Source organism: Labeo rohita, chromosome 14 (genome assembly GCF_022985175.1).
Source record: "Labeo rohita strain BAU-BD-2019 chromosome 14, IGBB_LRoh.1.0, whole genome shotgun sequence".
Lineage (NCBI taxonomy): Eukaryota > Metazoa > Chordata > Actinopteri > Cypriniformes > Cyprinidae > Labeo > Labeo rohita.
In genome coordinates this window covers 19254137-19267655 of record NC_066882.1, presented here as the reverse complement: position 1 = coordinate 19267655, position 13519 = coordinate 19254137, and the positions used below count along the sequence as shown (strand labels likewise).

The following is a 13519-nucleotide window of genomic DNA, read 5'->3' as shown; positions in this document are numbered from 1 at the left end:
AAAAAAAAATCAGGTTTCTTTGATGAAATAGCAGAAATGATTAAAATGGATTTTTTGTAACAGTATAAATGTCTTTACTACAATTTAATGCATTCTTGCTGAATTAAAAAAAAGATTAATTTCTCTTTTTTTCAGGTTTCTTTGATGAAAGAACAGAATTTATTTAAAATTGATTTTTTGTAGTGATATAAAATACTTTAATACTTTTAGCAAGGATGAATTAAACTGTAGTAATTTCATTTTTTTCAGTTTCTTTGATGAAAGAATGGAATTTATTTAAAATTGATTTTTTCTGTAAATAAAACTATTAATTTCCTAAATATTTTTTTTCAGGTTTCTTTGATGAAAGAACAGAATTTTTTTGTAACAATATAAAAGTTTTCACTACCATTTAATGCATCCTTGCTGAATAAAAGTATTAATTTCTTAAATAAAAAATCGTATCAGCAAAAATTAAAGAAAACATTTCCTATATTTTTTATTATTAAATATGGGTTTGCATGGATAAACAAGGTTTTAAATGACCACAATATGTTTTGCGCCATTAGTTATGGGCTTAATGGTGCTGTGAATGAAAAACACAATAGCTACTTTGAATGCCATTTATTTGAATGCCTTTTTGGTAAATTTTGGTAAAAAACATTGTCCAACCAAATTAATTTGTCCCTAATGTATTTAAGGTGCTCTACGTCACAGTAGCATTTGCTCTTTTTTTTATCTCTCCACCAGAGTGTTTTGATAACGATATACTTTCTATTAAAAGTTATTTTGAAATTCCATTTAGCCAATCAATCTAACCACTTACGTTTCACTTTTCCCCAAGGCTGATTGATTCAGTTGGTTTTATATGACTTATTTAATGTTTGATTGGGAAGTTTGATCAGGAAGAGCCTGTGGCAAGGAAATCTGCTAATCTGCAATGTAACACTTTGTAATTGCCTCAAGAGGCCTGGTGGTTTTGATATCTCTGTGTGATTAAACACTAGGAAACCGCACCACCGCACCTCCTCGCTCAGAAGAAACGTCAGCACAAAACAAAGGAGAATACATCCTTACTTTAAAGTAGCATCGAAAGGAAGATACAGTACAATCGTATTTTGTCTAAAACAATGATTTAAGCATCGTGCGATTAAACTGGATTTGGGATTTGTCTCAGTACGGTGCTTATAAATATTCTGAATGGATACTTCTCTTGCCAAACTTAAATTCACCTCTGATTTCGCTTTTAGTAATGAAAGGATGTTTAAAAAAGAGAAGACTGTCATTTTCTCACCCAAGAGTGATTACAGTGACCAGGGGTTCTGAAAAGGAACTATAAAAGTGGTTCAAACGGTTTGCGCGCTACGTAACTTTCAGTCTGTTCCTGCACACAAAGTGCCGTACAACTTCTGAGCACTTTCAATGTAGCGAATGAGTCATATGGAGCACTTTTGTATCATTTGTATGGTGCTTGGGTCTTTTTTGGAGCTTGAAAGCCTCAGTCCCCATTCATTGTAATTGCACTAGGGTGAAATACTCCTTTAACAAACCTCTTTCCTTTGAGAGTTTTCCTCTTAAAGTCATGACAATGTCATCTCAAGACTTGATGGCCATCTAATCCTTTGTGCCTCTCCTATTCCCATTAAATCCCATTTAATTAAATTGAATGTCAAAGACCCCTCTTCACCTCTTAATGTTTGCCGAGGCGTGATTGGTGAAGACAGGCATGACATCTGTTTTGAGGAAACGAAATGACTGGCAGTGGCATCATTATTGAGACGGATTTTATTCCCCGGCATCTGAACCGAAGACAAGTCCGCTGTCTCGACGGACACCTTCTTCCAAAAGCTTTTTCGTGTCATAACAGCTATAAACGTTTATGCAAATATTGTTTTGAAATTGTGCCATCCATAGTCAGGGGGGCACAGAAAGCCCTCCATCAAGAGTAATGCAATTTTGACGAGCAAATACAATTCGACTCGCATCAACACTTGTCCCAGGGGTTTTAGGTAGAGTGGGTGGTCGTGCGGATACCACAGCCTTGGTGAGGTATCGAGTAGTGGAGGAAGATAATGCAATTCCTTTTTGTTGATGCTTTGCCTGGGGGCTGCAGACAACCATTCTCTGAAGCAACCAAGCAGGGTCTAATAAGCACTCGGGTCTGTGATATGGATCCTTCCAAGAGAGAAAGGCCGCTCACGGCTTCTGGTGAACGTACACGGTGCAAACAAAGCCCTGAGTTATATATGGAGGAGCTCTGAACCCAAAAAAAAGACATTGCTAAATATGACACAGATAATGTTAGATTAAATGGCTTGGCAGCTTACCTGTCTGGTGATACATGTACACCAGTAGCGTGCAGTGGTGTTCTGAATTTTTTTTGTTTAATTAAATGTAAATTCATGTCTCAGTCACATTTTCTTGGTTAAATAAACATTACTTACACTATCAGAATAAAAATCTATATTGTATTTTTACTAGGGCTGTCAGTCGATTCAAATTTTTACATTATGTTTCGATTAATCACAAAATTAATTTGACTGTGAAAATACCCACAAAAGCTATTTTTTTGTGTTAAATGAGAAAGTATCAAGTAGAGATCACAAATTGTAGCTTTAGAAAGAAATCTTTTATTTGATTCAACATAAAATTAATTACACAAACATTTAGGCTATATGGTCTTTAAAAGAAGATCATTTAATTAACATCTTAGTATTTTTGTTCATGAAAGTAATTGGTAACCAAAACAGTTTTGTTACCAACCATCTTCAAAATACCTTCTTTTATGTTTCACAAAGGAAAGAAACTAAAGAAATTGTCATTTTTGGGGTGAACTATATATATATATATATATATATACATATATATATGACCCTGGACCACAAAACCAGTCTTAAGTCGCTGGGGTTTATTTGTAGCAATAGCCAAAAATACAGTGTATGGGTCAAAGTTATTGATTTTTCTTTTATGCCAAAAATCATTAGGAAATTAAGTAAAGATCAAGTTTCATGAAGATATTTAGTAAAATTTTTACTGTAAATATATCAAAACTTGATTTTTGATTAGTAATATGCATTAGTAAGGGCTTCATTTGGAAATTTTAAAGGTGATTTTCCAAATATTTAGATTTTTTTGCACCCTCAGATTCCAGATATTCAAATAGTTGTATCTCGGCCAAATATTGTCCTATCCTAACAAACCATACATCAATGGAAAGCTTGTTTATTCGGCTTTTGTTGACCCTTATGACTGGTTTTGTGGTCCTGGGTCACATATAAATATATATATATATGAGCTACTTTACCACTGTTGCCGCAGGTTGTTTTTTATGTCTGCGGGTTGAAGCAACGCCAATAACGTCATATTTAGCCCCTGAAATATGAATTTACCAGGGGAACCCCCTCGAAATGTGATTGGGCTAGTTTTGGGCTAGTTACCTCACAATTCTGACTTTTTTTTTCCCTCTCAGAATTGTGTGATATAAACTCGCAATTCTGTGAACATATCAGTCTTTTTTTCTCTCCTCAGAACTGCACTTTATAATTTGCAGTTGCGAGTTTATATCTCTCAATTCTGACTTTATTTCTCGCAATTGTGCGTTTATATCTCACAGTTCTGAGAAAAACACTCGAGATGTAAACTCGAAATTGGAAGAGAAAAAAAAAGTCAGAACACTAATTGGTTTAGAGAAACTAGTGATTTAAAGTAGAAGTCCACTTCCAAAACAAAGATTCACATATAATGTACTCGCCCCCTTGTCATCCAAGATGTCCATGTCTTTCTTTCTTCAGTCGTAAAGAAATTATGTTTTTTTTAAGAAAACATTTCAGGATTTTTCTTCATATAATGGACTGATATGGTGCCCCGATTTTGAACTTCCAAAATGCAGTTTAAATGCAGCTTCAAACGATCCCAAATGCGGTTGTAAATGATACCAGCCGAGGAAGAAGGGTCTTATCTAGCAAAACGATCAGTTAGTTTCATTCAAAAAAATACAATTTAAATACTTTTTATTCTCAAACGCTCATCTTGCCTTGCTCTCGTTGAACTCTGTGTATTCTGGCTCAAGACAGTTAGGGTAAATTGTCGAAAAACTCCAATCGTATTTTCTCCCTCAACTTCAAAAATCATTTCAAAATCATCCTACTTCGCTGCAGAAGTACCAACCCAGTCTTTGCAAAGTAAACATGCAAAGAAGATCAAACACCCTTAACAAAAAAGGTAAAAAACAGCAATATAGGACGATTTTGAAGTTGAGTGAGAACGTGAGATTGGAGTTTTTCGACATACCCTAACTTTCATAAACCGGAAAAAAACAGTCCAGGCAGAGTAAGACAGGAATAGCGTTTGACATTTAAAAAGTATAGAAATAGTATTATTTTTATGAAAATATATTACGCTAGATAAGACCCTTCTTTCTCGGCTGGGATCGTTTAAAACTGCATTTGGGATCATTTAAATGCGCATCTAAACTGCGTTTTGGAAATTTGGAAATTGAAATTGGGGCACCATATCAGTCCATTATATGAAGAAAAATGCTGAAATGTTTTTCTCAAAAAAAAAAAAACAATTTCTTTACAACTGAAGAAAGACATGAACATCTTAGATGACAATTCAATTTTTATTTATTTTTTTCCAAGTTTTTGAGGAGACCCTGCCTCCATTGCCTCCTCAGAGGAAATGCCACTGATGTACATCTATATTTTAACCATGTTCTTACTTTATAACTGAATAAATGTGCCACTCCTCTGATAATACTAGCCAAATTAATGTTGCACTAATTATTAAAAATATATAATATTAACTATACCATGCACTACAAAGTCTGCTCTAGTGTGTGACATAACCATTACCTTATCTTTATTTCATTAAGCTTGTCTGTTTTAGTTACGGCTATGCTTATAAGTTTGAACATATATGTTCCAAATGCACCTAATAAATAATAAAATGATTTTGCTGTACAGATCTGAGGAAGAACTTTGAAGAGGAACCGCTGGGTAAGGAAGTGGCACTGGATCAGGAAGTCCTTCTGCGCTGTCATCCTCCTGAAGGTGTTCCTCCTGCAGAGGTGAGAGCAGCAAGTAAACATGTTAACACCCAACAGCTCTGCTAATTATCCCTCTCATTAATGTACTCGCACAAATATACCATCGAGCCAGGAATCTGACGTCTTTCACCATAATCCGTCTGTTCAGTGAGCTGGACTTGGATGAGGAACCACGCAATGTGATTTGGCAGCTCTGGGAGTCCCATTAATAATACATGTATTTTTGCACTGGTGCAGGACTAGACCAGCCTGCGACCAGCTGTTGCAGCTCAAAATGACCATCTAAACTTCCAAACCTAACAACAGCGAACTCTGCTTTCACTGCAAAAGTGACTGATGTGTTTGCCTCTATTCATTCTGTCATTTTTATTGTATAAAAAAAGAGGGAAAGAAAAATGCTAATCCACTTTCCTACCGCCCCATGCTGGCATGCAGTGCCTGCCAAAATTTAACATCTTCAGCCCAGGCAGGGTCTTTGGGAGCTGCCCAGAATGGCCGCTGGATCTGGGAGCATACAGAGCGTTTTCCATCCGTTTGAGCCAGATTGAAGCTGTGAAATGTTTTCTCTTGTGTATATCTCTAGGTGGAGTGGCAGAGGAATGAGGAGCTGATCGACCCCAAGACTGACCCCAATTTCTTCATCACCGTGGACCATAATCTCATCATCAAACAAGCCCGCCTGGCCGACACAGGCAACTACACCTGCGTGGCCAAGAACATTGTGGCTCGACGAAAGAGCTCCTCGGCTACCGTGATTGTCTACGGTGTGTTTCTTCTCATACTTTGTTCCATTCTTAAATCACAGATAAATGGACTTCACCTTTCAACAGTCTGACAAAAGTTTGGGATGGTTTTGACCTGGAGTCAGGGGTAATTTACTGAGAGAGTTAGGTTAGCTTTGATGGACAACTTTATTTGGATCAGACTTTGAGAACAAAATATACTGACTGCTTTGCTTTGTGAAAATGTATAACAGCTTTTACTTTAACAACCCTAGCTGTAGTCTCCATTTAATTAATTTTGAACATTATCTATTTTTATTTTATTATTATTATTTTTAATTGTATTATTTTTTTTAAACCTGAAAAATGCATGTTCTTTTTTTTATTTAGTACTGTCCTGAGTAAGATATTTTGCATAAAAGATGTTTACATATAGTCCACAAGAGCTGAAATTATTAAAATAACCCCCTTCAAAAGTTTGGGAACCCTTGGTTCTTCATACTGTGTGGTTACCTGGATGATCTACGGCTGTTTTTTTGTTTTGTGATGGTTGTTCATGAATCCCTTGTTTGTTCTGAATAGTTAAACTTTTGTCTTTTAGAAAAATCCTCCAGATCCTGCGGATTCTTTTGTTTTCCAGCATCTTTTGCCTGTTTGAACCAGGCAGTATACAAGCATTGACTGTATGATTTTGAGATCCGTCTTTTCACACTGAGGACAACTGAGAGACTCAAACTCAACTATTAAAAAAGGTTCAAACATTCACTGATGCTCTAGAAGGAAACACAGTGCATTAAGAGCCGGGGGTTTGAAGATCAGGTAAATTGGTAAATTGTACTTAATTTGTGTTCCGGAAAAACATGCAAGTATCTTCTGTTGCTGCGAAAGGGCAATACTAAATGGGGGAGGGGAAAAAAATATTTCAACAAAATAAGAAAAATTTGGACATCTTCATCCTGTTCAAAAGTTTTCACGCCCTGGCTTGAAAACTAAGAACCAAGGGTTCCCAAACTTTTGAAGAGGGCTATTTTAATAATTTCAGCTATTTATTTTGTATATTACATACATATTTTGTGTAAAATATCTTACTCAGGACAGTACTAAATAAAAAATAACATGCATTTTGTATGATCTCTCTTATTTTGTTAAAATTGTTAAAATTTTCACAGATTTTTAAGGGGTTCCCAAACTTCCCTATGCCACTGTATATATATATTCTCCCCTTTTTTAGTTTTTTAGGGGAGCAAGTATTCATTAGGAATGTGATTGCTTAGAAATATATTATTATTATTATTTTTTTTAACAGCAGCATTTAAGTTGTTTTGCAAGTTGTTCCGCATAATTTCTGTTTTGTGATTAATTTTCTTGAAATTTGGAGACGTACGTCTAGACAAAATTTCAAGCCTTTTGAAATTATTTTTAAAAATACTTCAGTCACAATTACCTAGAAAAGAAAGTGCATTTGGGGCCATTATATTTCTTGTGGCCATCTTAAAACTAAGCATTACAGCTTGAGCACATTCTGTTTCTTCTTTTAAGCTTTAGCTTAGCTCCTCTAAAACTATTCATGTTGTGAATGATTGCAGCGACATTACAACGTATCAATTTGAGAGCAAAGCAGCCAGACAGTGTCTCTGAAATCTCAGCAGAGCTGACAAACACTCACACTGTAGTTGGGCTTGTTGAATTAATGGCAGAAAGTGACTAATGAATGGGGTTTATAAGCTAGCTGACCTTTATTAAAATGCACAGCGGCAGAACATCGCTAACCCCGGAGGGGTCCCAGGACAAGCGCCGTTCTAAAGGTAGCGTGCATTACAACCCTGTACACGCTCTCTACTGATCCGGGCCGAGTCGATCACACGCGACACATAGTACAGTATTGAGAAAGATCTACAGAGAATACTCGTAAACCACAGACGGACATGTCGTAGAATCTGAATTTTTGTTAGAGATAATGTGTCAGTTTTATTATGAAGCCTAGCTTAAAGATAATAAGTCAAGGGACAGTTGTGTGATTTGCATTAAACGGAAATAAATGCGGACGTGGTTTTTAATACAGGGACTGCAAGTCAATCAGAGCAATCAGCGTGTTGTGTTTAATAGGGGAACTAAACTTACAATTATTTATCCGGCGAAGGGAGATTAGATAAGTTGTTGCATTTTGTTCGAATTTGGGAACATTTTGACGGAAGGCTCTGCAAAAGTGAGCCGAGAACATTTTCGCTCTATTGTTTGCTTTTTATGCTGTCAATCAATGAAGCCCTCACACAGGGAAAAAGAGAAATGGCACATGAATGCTAGGTGCGGCGCCTTACAATTTGGCGGTTTCAAATTGTGCAATGTTCCCCAAGCAATTTGCTACCATTGTAGAAATTAATTAAAGAAAAATTCCCTGTGAATACCTTTTGATCAAAAGAACTATTAGGCATGGTCCTTTATGCTATTCTTTTTTTTCCCCATGGCTTCACATTAAAATGTCAGTTTACTAATTTGAAGTCTCGCAGGCTTGCTTATTGGCTGAACCATAGGTGGTGTGAGAGTTGTTATTAGTGCTGTTGGACAGAGGCCGAGATGAATTTTAACAAGGCTGGACTTGACTTGACACAACGGTGCGCTAAGAGGTAATCAGGACCCGAGTTGCTGCGCAATTTCCTTCTTCGTGGTGAGCAATCAGTGGTAGAAGAGAGGCTAAAGAATTGATTTGGTCTGACCGGAGCAGAATTACAGAGCAGCTACAGGCACAATATAGACTCTGACCGGCGATCAAGGCCTCAGGACAACAAATCGGACGAGTTACCGAGGAAGGAGAAATCAGATTTGCTCTGAATTCTCCCACCAAGAGAGAGGAGGCTGGGAACTTGATTAAAAACCCTGCGTGAACTTTGGACTCGGGATCATTGCGGAATCCTTGCAGGATTATGCATTTCACGAGCCAGGATATTGGTGCCATAAAAACCATACTGTGTATCGGGGTAGAGCAGAAAACCAATATACACCCCGCGTGAGCGTTGCCAGATGAAATCTAGGCTGTTTCTTTTAAGACATCCAACCCACCATGTGCCCCCCGGTTTGCTTGGTAGATTTAGCGATGGCTTTTGCTAATATACAGCTTGTAAAAGGTGATTGAGTGATAGTGTCGTGACTTGACAAGGGCAGCCGAGGTGGAAAACCTCATTTGCTTCTGTTACCACATCCAAATTTGGCCAGACATGCAATTTGGATGAAAAAATAATTGACAGTACAAAATTTAAACAAAACAGGTGATCAAATAGTGCATTTAGGTGTGGTCACACTACACTTTTCATTCCTTTGATTCTAAAGTCACAACGAACAACGAAGTTTAGCCTTTTACAGTGTTACAAAGTTCATGTTTGGTATTTGGTAAAAGATTTGTTACGGCGTGACATCTCAGCAAAATTAAAAGAACACACATTTTAAAGCAAATGTAACATTTTTGCAGGTTTGTAGCATTACCGGAAGTAGATTGTAAGTTTTAGAGTTTTTGGATTTATTATTATTTGTTATGTTAAATTTGTGATGTTATATGACCGTTGCAGTGTCATTGCCGGGAATTGTGTGTGCTCAAAGTCTAGTGTGACTGTTTCTTACAAGTGACATAAACCTATGAGTAAGTTTTTAGATCAGATTCTCATGAGAGCACCTGGAGATCTGGTCTGCACGTAGTGTGACCCATTAAATATTAACTATAAAAAAGTCTAATAATTCATTATAGTTATAATAGTGTTATTGCACTTTTTGTATACTTTGTTTTTTTTAGTACTATAATAAACAAAATAATAAAGTAATACTTTAATATTATTAAATAAAAAAAAATCTTAAATATAAATACAGTTATTCTGTAGTACTTAAAAAGAGGGTATTTTAAAAAAAATTATACAAATTTTTAACATTTAACAATTTTCATTTTCAAACCTAAAATCAGCAGGTTTTTATTTTGGCGGGTTGCTGGCAAGTAAGTGTATTCCCTGCCGGTTTTAGCGCTGCAGAGTGAAGCTCGTCAACGCGTCAGTGAATGAAATGTCACAGTTCTGCTTATTTTCTCTGAAACCTGCAGTGCGTAGACTAGTTTTATGCTTTCAGTTCAAATGAAAATTATATACGGTATTACAGTCAGTTAGTCGATCTAAAATGGTAATTGTGCATTAACAGCTGTCAACCATGTCGGCATGCAGATGAGCGGTCTAAACTTACTTGCCCAGTGCATTTTTTATTTTGGTTGCGCACTTGCACACCACTTATGTGCACCCCTGCCTATGACGTTTTAGACTTGAGGAATGGCATACTTGGGAAATGGCAAAAACAAGTCAAAGTGGTGCTTCCAATTCACTGTGATTAGCTGGTTCTTCTGTCATTCTGTTAATGGGATTATGCCCACCTACTGTGCTAGCAACTGGTATGCAAATCAACCTAAACAAATAAAATTGGTATAAGTAGACATGCAAATTAAAGAGTAAACACCTCACCGGATTGGATACATTGGCTTCGTCCAAAATCACACTCTTCTTTTGAATAAGTAATTACTTTGCAACCATTAAAAAAGTATGTACTATACAGTATGAATACATGTAGTATAAATGATATCCAGACTTGTAATGTTGCCATTGACATGTGCCATAGCATCTGTTGCGTTGCTTCAGCGGCATTCACAAATCCTCCCAAGGCTTTATAGGAGTTTCAAATGTCCATCAGATATGCATTTCACAATCCAAATGTACTAGGGCTGCCCCCTAAAAGTCGACTAACATTAGTCAACATGAAGAGGCTTGGTCAACCAAAATTTCATTAGTTAGTCATATAAAAACAAAAACAACCCGTGAAGTCACGCAGTCCGTGATGGACAGATCATTAACAGCTGGTCTTTGTGGTGATATAGTACATCGGGCAAAACATATAAAAGCTTGCATATCATTCGTCTACCTCAAATATGGCTTATCATCTAAAATATGTTAGTAGCAACTTTACATGGCCGCTCAATCTAATATTAACATAGAAAAATGTGCACTATTCAAGTGTCTGTGCGGAGTGTGGAAACTGAATAGTAGCATGTTTACTGCATGACAGATGGAGGCACCAGTGTGGCCATTTGCTCTTAAAATACTTAAAATACCTCATTTTTAGTCATACAGATTAAAGTAATACATCTTTCGAATCTGTAAAGACTCTACATTTATTTATGTGCACTCACAATAACAACAAAACGTTGCACTTTTGTCAAATAATGAAAGCAAACAGGATGCGCTTTCAGCCGTCTCAGTCTCTGTGAACTTGAGTGTGAAACTCCGCAACATGTATACTTGCCTTACAGACATGAAAAATATATCTATAGAGAGTGAAATGTCTGCTTTCAAATGAACCAGTTCAAATAGAAAACAAATATTGTGTAATCCATTTGAAACATGCATACAGATGCATCCACTACTGTGGAGATGCTGAGTCAGTGTCGCTGACTTCATCACTAAACCGAAAACAAAGAAAGCACTGGTTTATCAATAGCCTCCTTACTGTTTTTTCCTGACAAAATTGATCAAATATAGACTGTGATCAACTCACTGTCTGCCGTTGGCCGCTTGGTCGTTACTTTAAAACATTTAAAAATTTATATTCCCAACAAACATGAGATGTCTGTCCGACGTGCAGATCATGTCTATATTGCGTTGGTCGGTCCAGGATCATATCTGTACGTGCAAATCGTGCAAATCATCACCGCCTGCACCCAAGCTTCAGCTCTGAGGTGCGTTTCCCAAAAGCATTGTTAGCCAACTATGGTCACAAGTTCCATCGTTACCAACATAGTTCAACAATTCGGTTTCCTGAAACCATAGTTCAAACGAACTTTCGCAGACAGCGTCACAAACTTACGTGGTTGGAACTACAGCTCTCAACCTGTGGTTAGAAGCATAGTTCCTTGTTAGTAAGACACATGGGATCCATAAAGTATGCTCTTGGGCACAATAAGCAAGCTAACATGCAGTACAATCTATATCTTTCACTCGATCTAAATATAAATGCATTTTGATCTATGTAGTTGTACGCTTCCTCTGCAAGCAACGTTTTTGAATGCCTACGGGAACCCCCGGAGTATGATGTAAGAGGGAACCCGTGATGAATCAAACATCAAATAAAGCAAAATGACATGGAACAAAAAAATTGTAAATTAGTCATCAGGTGCTATGTTTAATATAACTGCATTTTGGAGATATCTAATAAGTTAAATAACATAAATTATTACTCAGTGACGTCATTAACAACGGCCCTACATTATTGAACTAATGTGGTTCAAACGACGGAGGTGCGACCGTGTTCAGGAAACAGTCGCGACTAGGTTGTTCATTTCCACAACAATGCATTGTACTATTGAGGTTAATCAGCGAGTTATGTCGTTGTACAGGAAATGTACCCCAGGTCGCGTCATAGGGTAACGCAAGCATTACTTTTTTGTTGTTGCACCAAGGAACACTTACGTCGAGGCATGTCTGTGAATGACACTGAGAGAAGAAGCGGTACTATCTTATGTATAATACAGCAGATATTTTTTTATGCATACTACAGCGCAGTGATTGGGTTAAACAAGCTCTTTCCTGTGAATAAATGCAGAAAAGCGCTCAGAAATGATTGACGTAGAAACGGCCTTCTCCCGTCCCTGCAGCCTATCTATAGGCTCGTTTGAGATAAGCAAATTCTGCACAGAATTGATCACCGGTGATCACCTCAAGATGCATGCCGGTTAGAAATGTGTCCGAGTTATGTCCGCCTTGCTCTGATGTCATGCTGACGTGTGCCAAAAAACTCTCGCGGCGGCGAGACGGCTGTGTCAGATTGAGCAGTTGGGCGCAGTAGCTCTCCACCGACTGCGCTGACCAAAAACACAATGGGAAACGCCTGGATGACAACACAGCTTAAAGCTCATTGGTTCAGAGAACCGTGATGTTGCCGTTCTTTTCTAAAATGTTTTATTTTTTAATCTAATATCATGTGGTTATGTGTTTAAATTATGCATGAATATTCCCAAACACTATGCCAGTGTGATCTCTGCGTGAAATATGTGATTGTTGTCATATTTCTATAAAAATCTAAAATACACATTTGTATTAAAGTAAAAATGGATGATAAATATGCCTTTCGTATGGAATTAAATAGCAGGCACTTTGAGTGTCTTGTTCATCATATTTATTTTCATATAAAAACAACAGAGCTGAAATTATATCATGTTTATCAGCAAACAGCACGTGAGTGTGATAACGCGATATCTGCTTTTGATCTCGTAGGTATCTTTTCTACTTCGAGAGGTCAGAACTGTCCGTCTTGACTGCATTTATTTCACTTCTCCCCTCACTGCAGCCGCCTACTCTCACCTACATTTCAGGCGAGGCGAGGCGCATCTCAAACGAGCCTTATAACACTGTCACATCTCGTGACTTTTGGTTTTCAACCCGGAAGAATGAAATTGCTCAGAAAAACCAATTTCCACTTTTTGATAACGTTTATGAGTGCTATTAGTGTTTTCACTGAAATGCAGTCTGTACATATCTGTTCACATCTCAAAAAATGTGTTCTGGGGTTTCATGACCCTTTAAAGGTACCGTATGGAATTCTGGGCTCTCTATTGCCATCTGGTTGAAACATACAATTGCAATTGATTTGCAATAAATCAGCTTTTCTGTAAGGCCTATAAAACCTTCCAAATATAAGATGTCCACTTTTGTTTTTGTTTTCTTATCTAGTAAAAAATTATGTTTACAGGAAGTTT

At 37.1% G+C, this 13519-nt stretch overlaps 1 protein-coding gene across 4 annotated transcripts in view; it reads left to right on the top strand.

Annotated features, from left to right (window-relative positions):
• The window catches only part of unc5a (unc-5 netrin receptor A), a 236850-nt gene that overhangs the window by 156269 nt on the left and 67062 nt on the right, over positions 1-13519 (top strand). For all 4 annotated transcript variants that reach the window (XM_051127773.1, XM_051127772.1, XM_051127771.1 and 1 more), the window contains exons 4-5: positions 4944-5047; positions 5610-5790. In XM_051127773.1, the coding sequence (XP_050983730.1) occupies positions 4944-5047; positions 5610-5790 (285 nt within the window). The remainder of the gene's footprint in view (positions 1-4943; positions 5048-5609; positions 5791-13519) is intronic.